Here is a 24,271-nt window from a genome sequence, read left to right on the forward strand (position 1 = left end):
CCACGGCCAAACCCAACAAGTGGGCTTATACAAGTCCGGCCCCACAACCTACACACAAGAACCTCCTCCAATGGTCCAAGCCGACACCTATGCAAACACAAACACCACCATCCCACCCATTGGCACCCAACCCGAGACCATTACCCCCTCATACACTGCTCTCCTTAATGCCACAATGAGTAACACCAGTGTCCAAAAAGCCTCACCTATCTCCAACCCGAGTCATACTATCACACCCCAAAACTCTAGCAGCTCCCACTCCACCAGCTCAAAATACTGTCATGTTCCTCTACTAGAAAACCTCCCCCTCTTGGACACTAGCAAAAGACTCGAAGCCATGAATCTCACTTACCAACCAGGTGTTGCCACCCCCTCGGGCTCGAAAGCTTCAAGGAAAAGAAACAAGCCCGACTCCAAAGACAAGTTCAAAAGGCAAACCGAAATGGTCAATGGGGAGCTTCGGCATCAAATCAAGCACTCCCGCTCTGACAATCCGCAAGCCAACGAAGTCTCTACTGGAATGGCAGGCCTTGCCACTGAGCAGGCCTGCCTGCCACCATGAAGATTGTGAGCTGGAATGCACGTGGAATTGGGAGTGATCGTGCATTCCAGAATCTCTCCCGTTTAGTGTCAACCAGTAGTCCTACTATTTTATTTATTATGGAATCTCGGCTTCTAAAGAATGCTATTAATTATGTTAAAAACAAGCTCCATTTTGATTCGGGCTTAGAAATGCCTAGGGTTGGTAGAAGCGGGGGCTTACTTTTGTTATGGACTAATGATATAAACGTCACTCTATGTTCTCAATCTATTAGTCATTTTGATTGCTATGTGTCGTGTGCCATCACTAATGTTTCGTTTCATCTTACTTGTTTTTACGGCTCTCCCGTTGACTCTCTCAAGCTTCACACTTGGCAAATCCTGAAAAGGATTGGTAGGGATAATCCCCGTGACCCTTGGCTTCTCATTGGGGATTTTAATACTTTTCTCTTTTCCCATGACAAACATGGGGGTAACCCTGACAAGGGCCCTTCTTCTGATTTTAGACAGTTGTTGGACTCTGTTAATCTTTCCCCGCTTGACCCAGTGGGGCCCTTCCTCACCTGGAACAACGATGTGGCTCACCCTAAAAATATTCAAGAGCGGTTGGACTGGGGGATCATCAACAGTTCTTGGTTGGATATCTTCCCGGATGCCACTCTTACCCACTTGGGTTTCTTCGGATCTGACCACAGAGCCTTGAAATTAGTCACATCCACCACTCCGGGATATCGGTCGAGGGACCATAGTAAGCGGTTTCTTTTCGAGAACGTGTGGCTACAGGACCCAAATTGGGATAGAATTTTAACCAGTCTTGGACAAACCCCACGACCTCCATGGAAGCCATCCCTAACCTCATCGCTACCCAATCCTTGTGCGCTGAAAAGCTCAACAATTGGAATCACAAAAAAGACTTCAACTTCAAACAGCAAATCTGTAAGCTTGAGAAAGAGCTGGAATCGGCCAGGTCCACCCCTATTTGGGACGATCGTACCATTGCAACTATTAAACACCTCCAATCCCGGCTCGACGCCTTCCTCTACAAGGAAGAAGCTTACTGGAAACAGCGCGCTCGTACCCAATGGTTGGCTCAGGGGGATAAAAACACGAAGTTTTTTCACCGATTTGCCTCCCAAAGGAAAAAAAATCAACAAAATTCACCAACTCCATACGCCAAATGGAGGCATGGTCTCGGACGAGGAGAGCATTATTCGGAAAATTGAGTCTCATTTTGACCAACTCTTCACCTCCTCAAACCCCACCGATACAAACATGAATACAGCTTTGGAAGGCATCAGTTGTTTTCTGTTAGACTCGGATAAATCCCTTCTGACCGAGGATTTTTCCTTAGATGAAATCGTGCAAGCGTTTTTCCAGCTTCCTCTGGACGAAGCCCCTGGCCCGGATGGCTTCAATTCTCACTTCTACAAAGCTAACTGGCCTGCTGTTAGGAAAGACGTGCTCGAAGCGGCTTCCAGTTTTCTCAATGGAAACGCAAATGTGGCCCCTCTGAATAACACCCTCATCACGCTCATTCGCAAAGTCAAGCAACCTAAGTTCATCTCTGAGTTTCGGCCTATTAGTCTCTGTAATAGTATCTATAAAATCATGTCGAAGACTATCGCCAACAGGCTGAAACTTGTTCTGAATAATTTGATCTCACCTAACCAAAGCGCATTCCTCCCAGGCAGGCTCATATCGGACAATATTATTATAGCCCAGGAAGTTGCGCACTCCATCAAACTAAAGACGCGCGGGAAAATGGGATGGATGGCGATCAAGCTTGACATGGCCAAAGCCTTCGACCGAGTGGAATGGCCTTTCATAGTAGCCATTCTCAGAAAATTCCAATTCCGTCCCAGGTTTGTCCAACTGATTTTTGCATGCATCTCCATCGCCTCCTTCCAATTCAATTTGAATGGCAAAGTCTGAGGCAGTGTCACTCCTTCTAGGGGCATTCGCCAGGGTGATCCCCGTTCTCCTTACCTCTTCCTCTGTGTGCGGAAGACTTCTCTTCCCTCTTGCACCAACAAGAAAGAAGGAGAGCTCTCTCGGGTTTTAAAGTTGCCAGAAGAGCCCCAGCTATCTCTCATCTCCTGTTTGCGGATGACAGTTTCCTCTTCTGTCAAGCTTCCATTAGCTCGTGCAACATCATCAAAGATGTTCTAGAGGTCTATGAGAGGGCCACGGGTCAGAAGGTAAATTTCCAAAAATCTTCGCTGTACTTCTCCCCAAATGTTGAGCTCAGGGATCAAACTTTGATCTCTGATTTCATGTGTATCCCGGTGTGGTCTGCCTTCGAAAAATATCTAGGTCTTCCTCAGCACATTGGGCGAATGAAAAAACAACTGTTCCATTATCTTCAAGACAAGGTCTGGGGTCACCTCCATAATTGGAAGAATAAAGTTTTCTCAAAAGGGGGCAAGGAAACTCTTCTTAAATCTGTCATTCAGGCCATCCCCACTTACTCTATGGCATGCTTTCGCCTTCCGGTGGCCACTTGTCATTCTCTCGAATCTGTTATGGCCAATTTCTGGTGGGGCGTTAATGATAACAACCGTTCTAAAACTCACTGGCAAAGTTTGAAAAAACTTTGTCGCTCCAAAAAGGAGGGCGGTTTAGGCTTTCGTTCCCTGGTCCACTTCAACCAAGCCTTACTTGCTAAGCAAGCCTGGCGCATCCTGAAACAGCCAAACTCAACGGTGTCAAAAATTTTGTCCGCTAGGTATTTTCCTCACTCATCCTTTCTTAATAGCTCAATAGGGCACTCACCTTCATTCGTCTGGCGTAGCATCTGTTGGGGAAAAGAGTTGTTGCACAAAGGAATTATTTCAAAAATAGGTAACGGGCAGAACACATCCACGACCCGCGATCATTGGATCCCGGGTCTCCATCAGGTTCCTACCCTTTCCCTTGTCCCTGATAAAGTTGCCTCGTTCATCTCACCTTCTTTGTCTTAGGACTTAAATAGCTTGCAAAGTTGTTTTCTGCCTCATGTGGTTGAGCAAGTCCTCTCCATTCCCCTTCCACCCCTGCCCCGATGAGCAGATTTGGGAGCCTTCTCAATCAGGCGTCTATTCTGTCAAAACGGGTTACCATCTTAGCCTTTCTTCCACCTCCCCCCCTGATATCCCCTCTTCCTCTTCACCTTCGCCTTGGTGGAAAAATCTGTGGCACCTTATCCTTCCTGCCAAGGTGAAACACTTTGCTTTCCGAGCCACAAATTCAACCCTCCCCACAGCCAAAAATCTAGCTCATAGAAAAATCATTCATTCCTCGGGCTGTGACCGTTGTGGAATTTCAGAAGAGTCTGTCTCACATGCATTATTCTACTGCCAGAGTATTAGAAGAGTCTGGAAAGGTACACAATTTTATCCTTACATTTGTACTAGCTCTTCTGAGATTTTGTTTCATGATATTGCTGATATGATTTACACATCTCTAACCAAAAAAGATGTAGAGTTTTTTCTCTGTATTGCTTGGCTTATCTGCTTTAATAGGAACAAAGCTCTAAAAGGTCAAGCCTTCGACCCAGCTCATGCAATTCTTAACTTGGCTCACAGGTTTCTGGAAGATTACCAATCCTCCCAGTCGTACTCCTCATCTTCCATCCGCCCCAGTCAAAATTTGGTTTCCCCTTCTTGGTCGCCCCCAGCTGCAGGTCTTCTCAAGCTAAATGTGGATGCAGTGATCTCCAAGGTCAACGGGAAAGCGGGTTTCGGTGGTATCATTAGGAACAGTGAAGGACTGGTAGTTGCAGCTCTGGCCCAGCCACACACTGGAGGAGGATCTGTCGCCACTCTGGAAGCAAAATCTCTCCTCACTTTACTACAATGGTGCATCAATGAACACTTTCTGGTCCATGAGGTGGAAACGGATTGCAAAGCTATTACTGATGCTTTGTCTCGCCATAAAGAAGACATCTCGGTTTTTGGAGATCTTATTCGTCAAATCAAGAATACTTTATCTCTGTTCCCTGCTGCTCGGCTCTCTCATGTCAATCACGAAGCCAACTCCCTGGCTGATAAGCTGGCGCACCGGGCTCTAGGGTTAGATGAAGTAGCTATCTGGATTGGAGATGACCCCTGTGATCTTATTGAGTTTCTTTCTCTCTAGTGGGCTCCCTTTCTTTCAAAAAAAAAAAAATAAATAAAATTAGTTATTGATAAATATCTATCTTTAAGAGTTAAAAAAAATATATCTATCTTCAATATAAATGAAGATATTATTTTAAAATTGAAATTGAGATAAGGGAAAAATTTTGAATAAAAAAATTGTTTCTCATGAAAATACATTTAGGAGTTGTTTGACTGGATTAATGCTAGTAAGAGAATGAGAATGTGAAACATTATGGTTTAACCTTGAAATGTTATTCTCAAAGTAATATAACTACCCTTTGCCCTTGAAGAGGGTAATGTTGATCCCTTAAAAAAAAGTAGGATTGAATAATTACATTTCATTATATTAATTTGAATAACATTTTTGAATTAATAAATAAATTTAAATACCAATAACATCATCATTTATTATAATAAAAGACTAATTAAGATTTTTGCCCATGAACTTTAACATGTACCAAATCATGGCCCCTCAACTTTTGAGGTCGTTAAAAAGGTCCTCTGAACTATTGAGATTGTTGGATATTTAAAGGCTTTTTTTCAATTTTAGTAAAAAAGTCTAACATGGATGAAAGTTCAGGGGACATAATTTAGTACATGTCAAAGTTCGAGGGGTATGATTTGGTAGGTATCGAAGTCTGGAGAGCATGGTTTAGTACATAAATAATCACTGAATAGTAAAATTGAATAAAATTAGACAAAATCCAACAATCTCAATAGTTCAGGGGGCATTTTTAATGACCTTAAAAGTTCAGGGGGCATGATTTGGTACATGTCAAAGTTCAAGGAGCAAAAATCCTAATTAGCCTAAATAAAGTATTACGATTTATATTTAGTCTGGAGATCGATTTTTTTTAACCGAGTTATTTTTATACTATTAGCAATAACGTATATATATTTATTATACATAAATTTTATGCGTATGGTGTACATAAATGACATAGCGAACAAAAATAAATAACATAGTGATCAAATATATAGAAATATTCATTTTAATTAATAAAAAATACAATAAAATTTAATATTTACTAATTAATAAACATATTGTTTAATAAATAATTATTTTATTTTTATATATATTTAGCATTAAATAAATATAATAAAAAATATTTTTATTTTAATTTTTTAAAATAATATATAAGATTCTTGTACTGAACCAAATAATGTAATTTAATTAACAGGAATATGATTACATATTACCCTACACAGTCAAACATAGTTTATACATTTCCCTATAATCATATTCTCCTTCATAATATTCCCTAAAATTAAATTATTTTGAACACCTCGTACTAAACACCCCTTATTATACAACTAATGTTTTTATCCCTAAGATTTGTTGTTTACAACTTTAAAGGGACGGCAAATTATATATATGTCGTGGGTTCTTCAAGGACACACTATTTTGATGTTAATAGATATACTAATATGATATTTATATATATTTATATTATTAGATGTATTTAAGAAATTAAGAATTTAATTTTGGGAAATTTTACAATGTATTTTTTTAAAAGTGATGTATTTGATGTACTTTTATCTGTTTCAACACTCAGATCTCTTGTAAAATTTTATGAAATTGAAAAAAAAAAAAAATAACACGCCAAAAATAATACCTCTTTAAAAAGTAGCGCACTGATGTACTTTTACCTGTGTTGACATTCTAGAAACTTTTTTAGTATATTTTTTTTATAATCGTGTAAATTATTGTTATTTAAGACATGCAAAATTTCAAAACAAAATTACAGTATTATTATTTTAAACTAATTATTAGGTTTATTTAAATTATTATTGAGATATAATAATTGTTGTGATATTGAGGTATAATAATTGTTGTGAAATTAATTAATTAATATAATATATTTTACTAATTAAAAATTAATATAATATTAAGAAATATATTTTTAGTCTAATTTTTGTATTGTGATTGAAACAGAAATAGTTTTTGACAAATGTTATTCTTCGAGATGCTAGTGTGGATGGTGATTATGTATGTGGGAGACAATGATGTAGAAAGGTCAATCTCTTTTTATTGTTATTAATTGAAGATGGAAAAGAAAATGACTTGCATATTGATTAAAGTAGTAAGCAACGAAACAATATTGATTACAAAATATTATAAAACTCTAATTAATTCATCTAACTTAATTAGCACAATATTTTTATTAGAGATTCTACCCGAATTAAATAAAAGGAGTACGTGTTAGTTGGTAAAAAAAAATTTATTTATATATATATATTTTTTTTGTAAAATAAATAATTTAGTGTGATTATTAAAAAATTAGTTAAATTTATATTTAGATGATAAATATATTAAGATATTTCTGTATAAATGTCAATTAAAGTCCATTCACTTGACAGGCTGACAGTTATAGAATTTAGGTATAATTACCTAAGAAGTTAAACTTTGATAAATTTTAAAGATAAGTTGTAAATATATATCTCATTTTTAATATTAATTAAAATATTTGGAGTTTGAATTTAAATTAAAATATTACAATAATAAAATAAAATAATAGTATGCAAAATAATAATTATATATTGAAGATTGAATTATTATTATAATTATTAAAAAATTAGTTATTAATTATAACTTTTTTAAATTATAAAAACTAAATAAAAAATTGAGAAAGAAGAATGTAATAGTTTTTTTTTTTTTTTTTTGAGAAATTTGTACTATTATTATAAATTAAAGACCATTTACAACAATAGAGAAAATAGGATGAGAAATTTCTCCCATCCAAATGACATCTTCATCCAACTCTAGAACGTACTTTGCTAACCCATGGACCGCTTGATTAACATGCTTACGAATATGCGTAACAGCAACTTAAGGGAAAAAAAAAGAGAAAAGACAACGAACATCATCTATCAGATCCGAAAAAACAAGATAAATCTTTACGTGGCGAGGCCAAAGCAGAAGAAACTCATAAAGCATCCGTTTCAACTTGTGCTATTGGGATTTGTTGTTGAAAAGCCCAATTAAGACTATGAAAAAGTACTTTTGCTTCTATTTTATCACTTCTAAAATGATCCTGAACTTGTTTGGATAATGCAGCAACAACTTTCCCTTCGTAATTTCGAATCATCTCTTCTAGACCCAATACTTTGTCTATAGTGTTAACAGCCGCATCTACATTCATTTTAAGACAATTAACGTCTGGCGGCTTCCACGGTATCCCATTCTGCAGATTTGTGTTGGGACCTGCAGCATTATATTTTGAAATATTTTGCTGGTGTTGCAGATCACACTGATTTTTGGCAATGTTGGGAATGCCCTGCCCCTGAATGCAACACATTTGTGTTACAATATTTTGCTAGTTTTGCAGATCATGCTGGTTGTAGCACTGTTGGGACGGTCCTGGATTTAAACATTGTTGTTGGTTTAGTGCAGCAGGATCTAGTGCATTGGTTAGTTGCAGTATAGGTTGTTGTTTCTCTCTGCTTCTTGGTTTAGCTAAACGGTATTTATCTAGATAGGTTATAGCTTGAGTTACAAGAGCAGATGCAGCACGACTTGTTCCACCATGAAGTACACAATTTCTATCATTCCATATGCTCCACATAAGGCATACTAAAGTTTCAAATTCAGCCTTCTCCATAGTTGTTGCTTTGTGGATTACATAATCTCTATTGAACATAACATGAGCACAATTAAAATCAATATTAAATTGTGTTCGCTCCTAAACAGCCGTAGCAAACTTACATGTAAATAATGCATGCCCAATCGATTTCCAAGCGCTCTTACATCTTGAACAAGTTGCTGAATCAATAACCTTTTTTTATACAGAGCTTTGGCGACAGGCAAAGCTTGTTGAATGACTCTCCATGCAAAGATTTTAATCATTGGTGGTAATTGTAGTGCCCGAAAAAATTTCGACCAAGTGTTATTGTTGTTTGAAGTTGTTTCCTCATTTGCTTCGGAGATTGAACTTGCTAGATGGAACCCGAATTTTACTAAATAGATTCTGGTTCTAACACGAATACATGGAATGGAATTTGACCAAAGTACTCTTTGAGAAGAGGTAAATTCTATTCCATGGTGTCATTGATGAAAGTAGAAACCGGAAGACATGGTTGTCCAATGTAGCTAATTGGCCAAAATTCATTATGTCCAGGGACCAGGGATCCAAGCCACTTCTAACACGAATACCATTCCCTATTTTGTACCTTAGACCCTTCAAAAGCAATTCTCTTCTCCAAAGAATTCCTTGCCATGTCAATGATGGTGAATGTCCAAGATGTGCTTCAAGGAAAGAATTTCTTAAGAAGTATCTATGCTTTAAAAGTCGGCTTAAAAGTGACTTTGGCATCTCCAAAATTCTCCATGCTTATTTTACAAGCATAGCTTGATTGAAATCAACAAAAGAACGAAAGCCCATTCCTCTGTCCAATTTTGACTTGCATAACAATTTCCACCTTTTTCAATGGATCTTTGACCCATCTTTGTTTGATACAAACCAAAAGTTTGCCTTCACAGATACAATTTGGTTACAAAATCCAATTTGCAATCGAAAGCAACTCATAGCATACGTTGGTATAGATTGTACCACCGCATTTAATAAGACTTCCTTACCACCAATGGAGAAGAGCTTCTCATTCCAAGCATGAAGGAGTTTCCAAATTATTTCCTTGATGTTACTTAACAATTCTTTTTTGTTATGCGTTGAATAAGCAAGAAGGCTAAGGTAAACTTCATGGCATTCACAAATTGGCATTCCAAGTGTTTGGCTAAAAAAATTCTTTGCCACATTGTTGTATTGGGAGAAAATGACATGATTGATTTTTGAGTATTCAATAATTGCCCCGATGCTCGATGATAGATATCAAGGACGTGTGTGATGGCCAAGGTTGAGTCCTTAGTAGCTTGACAGAACAAAAGACTTTCATCTGCAAATAGTATATGAGAGATTGATGGGGCGTGTCTAGTAAGCATCAATCCTTTTAGATTCCCTGTTTGTTCTTCGTGGTTAAGAAGCCTTGAAAAACCTTCTAAGCATACCAGAAAAAGATAAGGTGACGAAGGGTCTCCTTAACGCAATCCCCTTGTTGGCCAGACATTACCCACAACCTCTCCATTCAAGAGGAACGAAAACTGTTAGATGAAAGACATCGCATAGTGAGTGAGATACAGCGTTGTTCAAAACCCATTTTGTTCATAACAGCAGATAAGTAATCTCATTCCACTCTGCCAAAAGCTTTGCTCATATCCAATTTAAGTGCAGAAAAACCTTTGTTGCCTTGTGTTTTATGTTTGAGATGATGGACAAGCTCAAAAGCAACCAAGATATTATCCGTGATGAGATGATTAGAAAGGAAAGCACTTTGAGTTTCAGATATAACTGAAGGGAGCACATCTTTGAAGTGTAGGACAAAAACTTTGGATATCAGCTTGTAAATGACATTACAAAGGCTGATTGGCCTAAAATCACCCATAGCTTTTGGTTTCTTGATTTTTGGGATCAAAGTGATTATTGATTTGTTCAAAATACTCATGTCGTGATCTTCATTTAGAACTTTGAAAACCACATTAGTTACATCCGAACTTACAATCTTCCAATTGTGTTGGTAAAATATTGCGGACATCCCGTCACTCCTGAGGCTCTTATCTGGGCTCACTGAGTTAAGTGCATTCAAAACTTCATGTACTGTAAAGGATGCAGTAGGAACCGATTCATATCCGTTGTCACTATTGCTGGAATGACATGAAGGACCTGATTCAAAGCATCATGATCTGTTCCCGTGGTAGTGAATAATTCACCAAAAAAATAGCAAATAATGTCTATCATTTCCTCCTTTGAAGTTGCTTCAGCCCTAGCCTGATTTTATAGTGATCTAATTGTGTTATTAGATTTTCTATTGGAGGCATGGGCATGAAAGAACTTTGTGTTTTCATCTCCACGTTGTAGCCAATCTACCCTTGATATTTGTTGCCAATAAGTCTTCTCTTGTGCTAAAAGTTCATCCAATATATCTTCAGATTTTTTCAGCTCCAAGATTGTTGCTGCAGAATGTACTTCAGCATTGTTGAGATTTGTTACTTGTTGTTGTGCTTTTGAGATCTTTTTTTTTTTTTTTCATGTTTCCATACTTTTGATGGTGCCACAATTGAGGAGAACTTGTGCAAGACTGAATGTTAGTGCACAAATTTTCCACAGCTGAACCAGGTAAGTTTTTTTGCCAGTTTTTTAAAATCAGATCAGATGCCTCGGTATCATTTAGCCATATTTTCTCAAACTTGAATCGAGAGTATCTTGGAGTGGTTTGGTTTTGGCCAGCCAAAGGCAAAATGTTGACTGAAATTGCACGATGGTCACACATGAAATAATCAAGGTGGTATGTTGTAATTGGTTTAAAAATCCCTTGCCATTGATCATTAACAAAACACCAGTCGAGGCGCTCCTGGATTGCATTCACATTATGTCTTCCTCTAATCAATGTATACGGATCACCTTCATATTGTTGTTCATGAAGGTTGCAAAGGTCAAGGACTTTGCGAAAGTTCTCCATTTGAGTCTCGCTTCGTAAAGCTCCACCATTTTTGTTTTAATTTGATAAGATTTCATTGAAATCACCAATCACTAATCATGGCAACAATGGTTCAACATCCTTACATTTCTCTAAAAAGCTTCCAAGTGTGTATTCGATTATGAGTTTCTAGTGCCCCATAGAAGGCAGAGAAGTGCCAAGTTGGTCCATTATCACACACCATGTAGCAGTCAAAAAGATTTGCATTAAAATTTGATAGGGTTACATCAGCATTGTCCTTCCATAATAAAAGGAAACCCCCACCCAAACCTACTCTAGGGACTTCAAGTCCATTATTGAAATGTAAAGACTAACGATAGCGGCTAACTACATTACAAGCTAATTTTGTTTCCATAATAAATAAAACATGAGGATTTTTCTCTTTAACAAGCAACTGAAGAAGACGGAATGCGCTTGGATTCCCCAAACCACGCACATTCCAACTATCAATTTTCATGGCTAGTTGCGGGGCTGGAAACCAGCACCCAAATTGTTGTTGTTGAAACTGAATGTATCTGTAGCAGAATTAGAAGCCATCTGGTTTGTCTAATCATCAGTTGACAATTCTAAAGTTGAGAGAGTTGGTATGGGTCCCCTCACCCGCTTGAGTGTTTTTTGCAAAGACATTTTTTCAGGTTGCCTTTACAAACTCTATTTGGTGATTGATTTTTTTGTTCTTGTCATAATCAGTAGTATTAGTAATCATTGAGTATGATATTTTTGGGTAAGCAGGTTGAGAGTAGACAAATATGTTGGTTAGGTTGGGCATGACAATGGATTTTGTTTCAGGAGGATAAGTTGCAACATAGCCTTCTGAGTGACCAACACCAGGCATATAAATTGCAGACAAATATGATTCAGTTGGAGAAGAAGTAACAATTTTTATACCTTCGCGTGTGGTTGTTTTTGCTGCAATTTTAATAGGCACTGCTGTAGAATTAATTGCTGCCTTTTTGAGGGATTGCTGCTCCATGATATTGTGTTCATATTGAAGAGGAAATGTTGCAAAAAGTGCTGGTGTAACACCCCTAAAAGAGTCTCCTAGTTTGGATTTATGGTGGCCCGATGCATCAATTTTCATTGCAGTAGAATTTTTATTTGCTGATGCCAAACTCCCAAAAGTGCCTTCCTCCTCATTGTCATTTCCCCCATTGATCAGATGGTCAGCAAGCAGTGCATGAGATGCATAGTGATGTGTTTGTTGTTGGTCTGAAGTCTCTCCATAAAGGAGTTTTCTTAGTTGTGGTTGATTTTCTGAGTGTGACGGCTGGAATGGTTTCAGATAGTGTGTTTCTAGAAAATCGGGTAAGCAAAGTCCAAGCATTTCCCCTTAAGAAATTTGTGCGATACCGATCATAACCAAAAATTGGTAATGCAGCCCCTTTGATCTTAGGACCATAAGCAGTGCGGGTTCAAAACCATTATCCACATGTTCTAGAAAAGTCGAACATTTCTGATATGGATGGCCGAAGCGGCCACATTCCATGCACCAGTCAGGCAGTCGTTCATATTGAAATTTAACCCAGAATTTATCTTTAATTTGTTGCAATCGAATATTATGACCCCTTCTAAAAGGCTTTGTCACATCAAGTTTTACTCTAATTCTCAAGAAAGGCTTTGCCACATTCAAATAGTCATTATATACATCTAAGAATTCACCAATAATATCTCTCAAGGCTTTTGCCAATCCTCTTGTTTTACTTAGGAAAGGTAACCTATAAACTTAAACCCAAAATGATTAGAATTTGAGATCAGTAGGAGTAACACTTTGTAGAGCAGTTGGCTTATAAAGAACAATGTGATGATTTTAGAAGTGCCATGGTTCTCTTATGAGTACACTCTCTTTGTCTCCTTCACAGCCAAAAGAGAGCATAATTAGATTAGGTTGTTTTTCAGATATACAAACCGAATAGCGCCCATCCCAATGTACTTTCATTCGCTTCTAAAGTGTGCCCAAATACAATTGTTTCCTGGTAAGTACAGTAGCAAAAAGGGTGTGATCATTGGAGGAATATGATTCCTGGGTGTTATCATCATCATAGGAAAAACTACTTCATCTTCATCTCAAGATTAACAATTCCTTTCATTTTATTTGTTAAAGGATCCATGATAGCAGTAGTAAGATTACAATGGAAAAAAATAGCTGGTATGGATGCGGATCAGTTAAGAAGTTATTCTGTAATAAGGCTTGAAACTGATAAAAACCGTAACCTTCAGATCATAATGGACAAAAAAATTGCCTTGGAGCATAAACGACAGACACTCATTATTATTTTTGTCAAATATTTTTATATTCTTAAATTGATAAAAACCATTAAATAAACACATTTTTCATATATAAAGATACAGCTAGATTTTTTCTTAAATTAATCTAAATAAACTCATTCTCGTATCGTATTCCTAACAGCAAAAAAAAATTGAGAATCTTCTCTAAATCTCAATATCATCATATTTATGTAAGGACTTTAACCAATCTACTTTTATTTTTTCTCTTTATTACGTTGAAGAATATAATAGTTAAAGTAGATTGGGGAGATAAAATAATTAATGAATATGACTTTAAAATCAATATTCACTCTTTTTTGTAATGCAAATCTTTTTAATTTTAGTCATTCAAAAATGTTTTGATTACATTTGTAGTTGTCGTAGTCATTATTATTCTCCCAATAAATTTATTTTATGAGTTATATATACATAGAAGGGAGATGAGGTAAATTTTAAGAAAGAGAGAAACAAAAAAGAAAAAAAATAATAGGAAAATTTACATGAAAAACACAAAATTTTAAAAATGTTACCCATATACCTTTATAAGACTACTCCTATATTTTTACTTTTGATATTATTTTATTTACATTAGTACCTCTTACACATGCATGATATTATTATACCACCTCCACACACTATCTATTTTCTCTCTTTTTCTATCTTTTTTTTTTTTTTTTCGGTTTCATTTCATTTTTTATTGTAACTTTTTGTTTCAAACTTCTTCCACAATCAAAACCATTTTTGATCAAAAATAAATAAATTGATTTCGTCCATCTTCCTCAACTGCCTTCCTCCATCATATGACCACATTTTTTTTCATTTCTTTTCTTCTCTTTTTTTTTTTTGTTCTATAAATGACCATTACTTGGTCTTCATCTTCCCAACACAATTACTGAAAAAACCTTCAAAAATATGTGTTAAATCTCTTGCCAACAAATCTAAAGGTAAATGGCCGATTGTTTGAAGATAATGATTTTCAAACTTTGCTCCGCCTACGAATCGAAGGTTAATGTTGCTGAAACATTTCCCTCCCTGAAGTTTAGAAAGGGAAGAACCAAGTTGATGAGAGTCTGAAGGTTTCTTTGTAGTTTCTTTATCGTTTTGCCCTAATTTTTCTTATTACTAATTTCTTAAGGAGGCAAAAGTCAGATTTATTCTATTTTTAAATATCTCTAAGGATTACAAGTTTTATTTTTTTTAATACCAAAGTACTGATTATTTTTTATTTTTTAAATGACTGATTAATTTTTACCACTGAGTGTGTGGTGTAGTTGGCTGGAATGCTTTGCATAAGGTTTCTCATTTGGTTGTTCTTCGGAGTTCGAGTCCCCATGGTAAAAATTGCACTATTTTAGTAATAAGAAACTTTTAAAGATTCAACAGAATAGTCAATGTAATAAGAAAAGTTTTGAGACTTCACATTAATGTATCAAATATGATAGTGATAATACTTTATGTTTCTGTTAATATTTTGGATATGGCATACAACCTTAAAATAGTTGTTCTGCAACTAATGAGTTGCTCATTGCAAAGAAGGAGGTGTTGTTGGTTATTATTGTATTGCTGACCATGTTCACACGTAATAGATAGCTTGTGAAGTAAGGTTCTTTAAATTGTATGTAGAAAAATAGGCTTAGATCATCATTTATCTTCATAAGTTGGTATCCTTCTTTCACTTGGCATTTCAATTGCAGTTGAGTATTTTCTTGGTTGCATTCTAGCACCCGTTTTAGCTTGTCTACTAGTTCTTCATGTTTCCAATCTGTTGAAATGTATTGGCCAGTAGCTTCGTAATTTACATTATTCATTGTTTGATCAAACTTTCCATTGCAAAATATGAGAAACAGAATGGCATCTTTTCCTGACAATTTGAAAATTTAAGCATTGTAAGTCAACTATGGGATAATTAAACCTTAAAATAACTAATAATGCACATATGTAATACAAACAAAACTTCTCGTATGATGTTATTAGTGAACAACTTATCAACCTCTTCTTTGAGCGTGTTTTGTCTCTCGAGATTCAGTGGTTGTCATTTTTGACATTTTGTAGGATACTTATGGTCAATATTGAGGTGATGGCAAATCACATTTGAGTTTATCCCGAGCATGTCTAAATGGCTCCAAGTGAATTGATCTTGGTTTGCCATTAGAAAAGTGATTAATTACTATTTTAGTTCTTCTCCCAAACTTTTCCCATTATAAAAACACTTAATTGGATTGTTCAGATCTAAAATCACCTCTTTCAACTCTTCAATCAGCTTGAGTTTGTTATTATCATCACGGATCCTAGGATCCAAGTCTTTTGTTTCCTTCTCGATTTCTTCAGTTAGAATTACCATCAGTTGATGACTGGCTCCTCTTTTTTTCAGTTCCACCTTGTAGCACTCCCGGGCTAATAGCTAGTCGCCTCTAATTGTCCCTACTCTAGAATGTGTAGGAAATTTTAAGGACAAATGTTTTATTGAGCTTATTGCCCCCAATTCAATTAAAGTTGGGTGACCCATCAACACATTATAAACAGAGGGGATGTCTACACTAAAAACTCTTGTATTTGGGTCGCAGACAGCGGTGGTTCCCGCATAGTTAAGGGAAGATCAATTATGCCTAGGTTTGCAACACTCTTGCTTGTGAACCCACATCAATTAACCATGCAAGGTCTTAGTTTTGCCTCTTCTAATCCCATCTTTTTCAATGTTTCCTTATAAAGGATGTTGATAGAGCTTCCATTATCTACGAGAACCCTCTTTATTCCTTTATTGGCAAGTTTAATTGCTATCACGAGAGGATCCGCATGTGGATATCATACATGCTTCGAATATTCTTCAGAAAAAATGATGGGTGGTTCATTTGACTTCACTCTCTTCATAGGTTCTAGAGCAAATGCAGATGATTCATTTTTTTTACCTCATTTATGTACCTCTTTTATGCACTATTGTTGTTTCCTGCGAGGTGTGGCCCTCCAAAAATAACTAAGATATACTTGCCCTCTACATGGGGAGGTTGTAATCTTGGATTATTCGGGTAATTGGGTTGATTAGGCTCATTTCCTTATGTTCCCACGTATTGCCTAAAATAACCTCACGAGATTAGATTTTCAATTTTATCTTTTAATTGACGGAATTCCTTAGTTATATGCCCAATATCTTCGTGGAAACGACAATACTTAGTTGAATATTGCTTATTCCTCGCATGCCTCATCGGTTCTAGTCTGCGAAATGCGACTCGATTTTCATTGGTGAGGTAGATGTTTTTGCGAGTCTCATTTAATACAGTATACACTGAATAAATAGGTACATACTTCTCATGCTTCTTTTGTTTCTTCTTATCCTTGGATGAGTCTCTTGAGTCATCCTTCCACTTCGTATTTGATCCATTGGGATTTTCTACCTTCGTAGTCACGGTGGTCGCTGTTGTTGTGCTAGTGCTCGGTTTATCTCCCGAGCCTGACTTTAATAGCTTTATTTTATTCCGTGCTTCTTCTTTTTACACAAAATTTATGCTCTTTCATTAAATTCATTGATATTCCTTATAGGATGCCCTTCCAAATCATCCCATAATTCTCCCCCTACAGTGGATAAATTAGTTGTAATTCTAGCCTGAAGGGTTATTAATTGAATGCTATCATTCAAATTTCTAACTTTAACTGCACTTGTACTGAAGCAACTCAAGTATACTTTAAGGGATTCTCCTGGTTGTTGCTTGATGTTAGTCAATGAGGATGCTTCTAGTTGATCTCGCAGCTTGAAACTGCTTTTTGAAATCCTTCGACAATTGCTCCCAAGAAGTTATGGAATGGTTGGTGAATTTGTCAAACCAACTACTTGTGGCTCATGTCAATGAAGTCAAAAACAATATGCATCGCAAGTTTTTTGAAACATTGCTTGCTCGCATTATGGTGTTAAAATTGTTTAAGTGGGCGACAGGATCAGTGTTTCCGTCATATTGCGAGACATGCAGATTTTTAAATCCTTGAGGAATTTGTGAATTAAGGATATCAGGGTAAAATGGTTCAGTTTCTTCATCTGAGTCATATCCTGGCAGTTTTTTATATTCCTCATCTTGATATTTCCTAAATTTTTCCTCCAATTGTATTACTCGCAACTGAATGGGATCCATAGGTTGTTGATTTGTGTTTTGATGAAGTTGATTAGGCAAATCAGGTGCATTTTGATTCAAGTGCTCACAGGTCTGGCTGCCTTTGATTTAATCGCTCATGGAGATCAGGTTCACGATGCCTCTGTTGATAATTATTCACGGATCTTGTCCCTGATTAACTTTGAAACTGGTAACAACGTGAGTTACTCATACTTTCTTGGTCAGTAAAATAACGTCGAGATCTATTCCCATCTCGCATTTGTCTGTTAGTTTCAGTCGACCTACTATGCCCGTAGGATCGTGACTATCCTGTACTCAAACTTGCTTCACGTGTCTCCTCTTGCATTGGTCTTCTTCTCTAATAGAGATTTGAAACACGTCCCCTACTTAGGTAAGTGTGTGTATTCTCTCTGTCCATGCGAGAAGGCCTTTGTGGATGCCTTGGGGATCGACCGAATCCAGGTTGATTTCTAGGATTTCTCCCACCATTACGAGGGATTTCCTAGTTTCCTGGTCGTGGTTGTCTTGCATCTACATTCATGCGAGATGACTCTGGTATATGAGTTTGTTCATTTCCTTGGTTTGTAAACCCATGGGAAGTTCTTTGTAACACCCTAACTAACATAGGCGTATTACGTGATTTTTAAACATGTTGTGCAGCTCGTTGCTAATCAACGAGGTTTATGGAAAAACGTGATTAATTAAAATTTTGCTTTTTAATTAAACTTATAAAACAATATTACAAAAGACTCGGGATCCCGATTATAAAATTAGTTACAAAAGATTTAACTGTTTAACTGATACACAAAATAAAGGTCGTCTAACGACCAGTTACAAAAAAATCAGCCTTGCTGTCCCGATGATCGTACGCTCCAGGCCTAACCGCCCCGACATGTACAATCTTCACAAGCTCGCTCACGGCCCATCAGCTTTAGCCTTGCCTTTACCTACACATAAACGTAAAACTGTGAGTCGACAGACTCAGTAAGAAAAGCATAATAATACTCATACATAATCCCGGTTATGATCAGACGCCCATACCCCTGATCATAACCCAAACTGCCGTGTCCAACACGATACTGAGTCCCGCTACTGCCGTGTCCAACACGGTACTGAGCCACTACTGCCATGTCCAACATGGTACTGAGTTTTGAACGTTCACAGGGACGGTACTATTGACAAGTATCCTCCTGATCGGTCGAACCGGTCATACTCCGGCTGCTGGTCATACTCCAGCCTGTACCGACGGGATAGGTCAATAGCACGGAACCACCAACCAAGTGCCAGCCTGATCGGTCGAACCGGTCATACTCCGGCTGCTGGTCATACTCCAGCCTGTACCGACGTGACAGGGTTGGATGGTTCGAAGCCAACATACATAACTAATATAATCTAACAGGCTTCCTACATGCACGCTAAACATGTAATCTACATATGCATACTGTTATACTAATCTTACCTGGATTCTGAATTCAGGTGTGCCGGTCAACCTGACTGGAACTTTAGCTGAGCGGCGGATTACAGGCTCCTAAACCATAAAAATCACAACACTATAAGTGACACGCTAAATCACTTCCCGGGGACTAAAACTAGGAACTAAAAGTTTCCCTATCGATAAAAAGCATGGCAATACCCCTTAAAACATAAAAACGAGGAAAAACACGGGTTCTAAAAATTCCCCAACCGGCAGACCGGTTGCCCAACTGGAATTCCGGTTCTGGGAATTTTCGAAGCCCATCCGGAATTCCGGATGCACAACCGGAATTCCGGTTCCTCGCAGACAGAACTTCAAAAATTCATATCTCACCAATTCGACCCCAAATTGATTCAAACTTTCCAGACCTACTCCATACATCCCAAATAACATATCCAAGGCATCAAACCTACCCAGAAACCACAAATACAAAATTTGCCATTAAAGCTCAAGCTTTGAGTTATAAACTCAAACTTGAGCAAATCCGTCAAACATGCATTCAATCCAGCTTAATTCTACTTAATCAAGCTTAACTAAGCCTCTGAAAACAATTAAAACAATTACAACAACACAGAAACAGATTCACTACACTTCCATCAAAAATCACATATTTGCATAGAAAAAGCTATAGCTTACTCAACCTAATAATCATGCATCAAAACAACTTAAATAACCCTAATCTAACAAGTTTAAACCTCAGAAATTAACTTCAATTCACAGCAGCAACAACAACTCAATAAGCATGCATTTACTCAACTTTTTCATTAAAAATCTCAAGAAAACAAGGTAGAGAAAGCTAGACAAGAATTACCTTAATTAGAAACACTCTAACTTGCTGAAAATTACTTGAAAATGAAGAGGAAAATCCAAGCTTCTTGCTGCCTCAAATGGCCGAAAATGAGAGGAAAAGAGAGAGAGCTTTTGGAAAATTCTATTTTTTCTAACTTAGTATTTTTTTTGTAAAATGAAGAGAATAAAAAATAAAGCCACTTATATCATTTACTTCAGCCAATAAAATAAACAAATAACATTTATTTTCAAATAAACAAGTCACTAAAAGACAAAACACTAATGGGGCAAAAAGACCATTTTGCCCCTCCATACTAAAATCAGATAAATCATACTAAAGGGGTATTTTTGGGAAATTCTAAATTCCCGGCCATTCCCGACATTCCCAAAGTCTAAAACCCGTCCCCAAACTGCTAACATACTAAGTTGTGATTTCTACTGAGCCAAACGCCGAGTTCCAAAATACTGGGCACCGGAAATGCAAAATATGAAAACTACTGAATAACATAACCATGAATTTCTGAATTCCATAAATAACAGTAATAAATTATTTAAATAGCTATAAATAATTTCATAATTAATCATAATTAACAGATAATTTCCAAATTAACTAAGCGGGCTTTACAACTATCCCCCTCTTAAAAGGATTTCGTCCCCGAAATCTAACCTGAATAACTCTGGATATTGAGCTCTCATATCTGACTCTAGCTCCCATGTGGCTTCCTCCACCTTGCTGTTTCTCCAGAGAACTTTGACCAATGCTATGGTCTTATTCCGAAGGACTTTATCCTTTCTATCCAGGATCTGCACTGGCTGTTCCTCATAAGTCATGTCTGGCTGTAGCTCAAGACTCTCATAACTGAGTATATGAGAGGGATCTGAAACGTATTTTCTCAACATCGAGACATGGAATACGTTGTGAACTGCTGATAAGGCTGGAGGCAATGCTAACCAATATGCCACTTGACCTATCTTCTCGAGATCTCGAAAGGTCCTGTAAATCTAGGGCATAACTTGCCTCTTTTCCCGAAACGTTTAATCCCCTTCATCGGAGATACCCGTAAAAACACATGGTCCCCTACTTGGAACTCAACATCTCTACGTTTCGGATCTGCGTAACTCTTCTGTCTGCTCTGTGAGGCAAGCATTCTAGCTTTTATCTTCTCTATCGCCCCATTGGTCCGCTGTACTGACTCTGGACCTAGGTATTTCCTCTCCCCTGTCTCATCCCAGTGGATAGGGGATCTACATTTCCTACCGTACAACAGTTCATAGGGAGCCATCCCTATCGTACTCTGATAACTGTTGTTGTAAGAAAATTCTATCAACGGTAGATACTTATTCCATGAGCCTTCAAAGTCCATTATGTCCTCCAATATCTGAATTGTCCTTTCGGACTGACCATCTGTCTGAGGATGGAATGCTGTACTAAATTTCAGCTTTGTACCCATTGCCCGTTGCAAACTTTGCCAAAATTTGGAGGTGAACTTCGGATCCCTGTCCGAAACTATAGACTTCGGTACCCCGTGAAGTCTTACTATTTCTCTGACATACAGTTCTGCCAACTGATCCACTGAAAATGTTGTTCTAATTGGCAGAAAATGAGCAGATTTCGTAAATCGATCCACCACTACCCAGATGGAATCAAATAAACCCGTGGTCCTAGGTAACCCGACCACAAAATCCATCGTAATATCCTCCCATTTCCATTCTGGTAGGGTTAGAGGCTGCAACAACCCTGCTGGTCTCTGATGTTCAGCCTTAATCTGCTGACAAGTGAGGCATCTCGACACGAATTCTACCAAATTCTTCTTCATACCGCTCCACCAGAAGTACGGTTTCAAATCTTGGTACATCTTAGTGGTGCCAGGATGCAGAGAATACGGGGTAGAATGAGCCTCCTCAAAGATCTCATTCCTAAGTTCCACACTATTCGGAACACAAACCCTGGCTTTATACAATAGCATCCCACTGTCTGACACTGAAAAGTCCTTGGCTTGACCAGCCAACACCTCATCTCGGATCTTCACTAACTCCGGATCTGTCATCTGAGCGACTTTTATTCTTTCCAACAGATCAGATTGCAGCGTTAAGTTGTGAAGCTGACCTACCACAAACTCAATGCTGGATCTAACCATATCCTCTGCTAGCTGAGGTGAGATCTGAACCATACTAGCTACTTGCCCGGGACCCTTTCTGCTCAAGGCATCGGCCACTACATTGGCTTTTCCGGGGTGATAGAGGATCTCACAATCGTAATCCTTCACTAATTCCAACCAACGCCTTTGTCTCATATTCAAATCCTTCTGAGTAAAGAAATACTTGAGACTTTTATGGTCGGTATAGATCTCACACTTCTCCCCGTAAAGGTAATGCCGCCAAATCTTCAATGCAAAAACCACTACGGCCAACTCTAGATCATGAGTCGGGTATCGCTGTTCATAATCCTTTAACTGACGGGAAGCACAAGCGATGACCCGATCGGCTTGCATCAACACACACCCCAAACCCTGTTTGGATGCGTCACAATATACTACGAACTTCTCCTTGTCCGAAGGCAAAGCTAGCACTGGAGCGGTAATCAACCTCTGTTTTAGCTCCTGAAAACTAGCTTCGCACTTGTCTGACCAAATAAATCGCTGATTCTTCTTTGTAAGCTCGGTTAGGGGCATTGAAATTTTGGAGAACCCTTCGACGAACCTACGATAGTACCCAGCTAAACCCAAGAAGCTTCTGATCTCTGTCACTGTCTTCGGTCTCGGCCAATCCCTGACGGATTCAATCTTCCCGGGATCTACCTTGATCCCATCTTTGCTCACAATGTGCCCTAGGAAGGACACCTGAGATAGCTAGAACTCACATTTCTTGAACTTGGCATAAAGCTTATGTTCTCGAAGCCGTTGCAGTACCATCTGAAGATGTAACTCATGCTCCTCTTCTGATTGAGAGTACACGAGGATGTCGTCGATAAACACAATCACACAGATATCGAGGAAATCCTTGAATACTCTATTCATCAGGTCCATGAATGCTGCAGGAGCATTGGTTAGTCCGAATGACATAACCAGAAACTCATAATGTCCATACCTAGTGCGGAAAGCCGTCTTTGGAATGTCCTCCTCTCGGATTCTCAACTGATGATAACCCGAACGGAGATCAATCTTAGAAAAGACCGTCTTCCCCTGAAGCTGATCGAACAAGTCATCGATCCTAGGTAATGGATATTTATTCTTCACCGTTAGCTTGTTCAACTCCCTGTAGTCGATGCACATCCTCATAGATCCATCCTTCTTCTTGACGAATAAAACCGGGGCTCCCCAGGGTGACACCTTTGGGCCGAATGAACCCTATGTCAAGCAACCCTTGGAGCCGAATCTTTAATTCCTTAAGTTCGAGTGGAGCCATTCTATACGGGGCTTTGGAAACCGGTTCCACCCACAGTGCCAAGTCTATCACGAAGTCAATCTCCCGTGAGGTGGTAACCACAGAAGTTCTTCGGGAAAAACATCCAAAAATTCCCGAACCACCCTGATGTCCTCTGGCCGAATGGTATCTGGCCGAGTGGTGTCCACCACCACGGCCAGAAACCCTAAACAACCGCCGTGCAACAATTCTCTAGCTGACATAGCCGAGATCACCGGGATCCGAGATCCCTGAACTGAACCAACAAATACAAATGGTTCCTCACTTTCCGGTTGGAAGATCACCATCTTCCTTTTACAATCAATGCTCGCCGAATATTTAGATAGGAAATCCATTCCTAAAATAATATCGAATTCGACTAAACTCATCTCTATCAGATCAGCACTTAACTCTCTACCATCTATCCTGATCGGCATAGACCTAATCCACCTATTGGAGATAACCAATTCTCCGCCAGGTAACAGGGTTCGAAACCCTGATTCATATCTATCATGCGGTCTACCCAATTTACTAAAGACTCTGGCCGCAACATAAGAATGTGTAGCCGCAGAATCAAACAGCACTGAATATAGCGAGTTGTTAATAGAAAGGCCGACTGTGACAGGCGATGGTGGCATCCGCATCGGCTGAGTGATAGCGAACACCCTGGCTGGAGTGGGTATCGCTGGAGCTCTCGGTGCCTTTGATCGGAGCTGGGGACAGTCCCTCTTGAAGTGTCCGGGCATGCCACAATGAAAGCATCCCTGACCTTTGCACTCACCCCGATGGTGCCTCTTGCAGCTAGGGCACTCGGGATAGGAGAAGCGGGTCTCAGTACCACCAGGACGACTCCCTGCCGTGCAGTTCCCCGGAACCTCTTGTTCTGACTCGAGCCACCGGAAGCAGTGGGTGCTCTCTTCCTCTGATCAATGGCTGAACCACTACTCCCCCTGCTATAGCCTGATGCAGGAGGGGTAGGAGCCCCGCCACTCACCGGAGTACTAGCTGACTCCGACATGCACCCAACTGCGCCCTCAGCTCGCAGTGCCTTCTTCACC

The 24,271-nt window shown here is 38.4% G+C and overlaps 1 protein-coding gene across 1 annotated transcript; it reads left to right on the forward strand.

Annotated features, from left to right (window-relative positions):
• Nucleotides 1-558: 558 nt before the first annotated feature.
• On the forward strand, nucleotides 559-3,500 carry LOC115695128 (uncharacterized). Its single transcript, XM_030622219.1, has 2 exons — nucleotides 559-2,402; nucleotides 2,654-3,500. Exons 1-2 carry the CDS (start codon nucleotides 559-561, stop codon nucleotides 3,498-3,500), a joined length of 2,691 nt encoding a protein of 896 aa, XP_030478079.1.
• The last annotated feature ends 20,771 nt before the right edge of the window (nucleotides 3,501-24,271 follow it).

Source organism: Cannabis sativa, chromosome 6 (assembly GCF_029168945.1).
Source record: "Cannabis sativa cultivar Pink pepper isolate KNU-18-1 chromosome 6, ASM2916894v1, whole genome shotgun sequence".
Lineage (NCBI taxonomy): Eukaryota > Viridiplantae > Streptophyta > Magnoliopsida > Rosales > Cannabaceae > Cannabis > Cannabis sativa.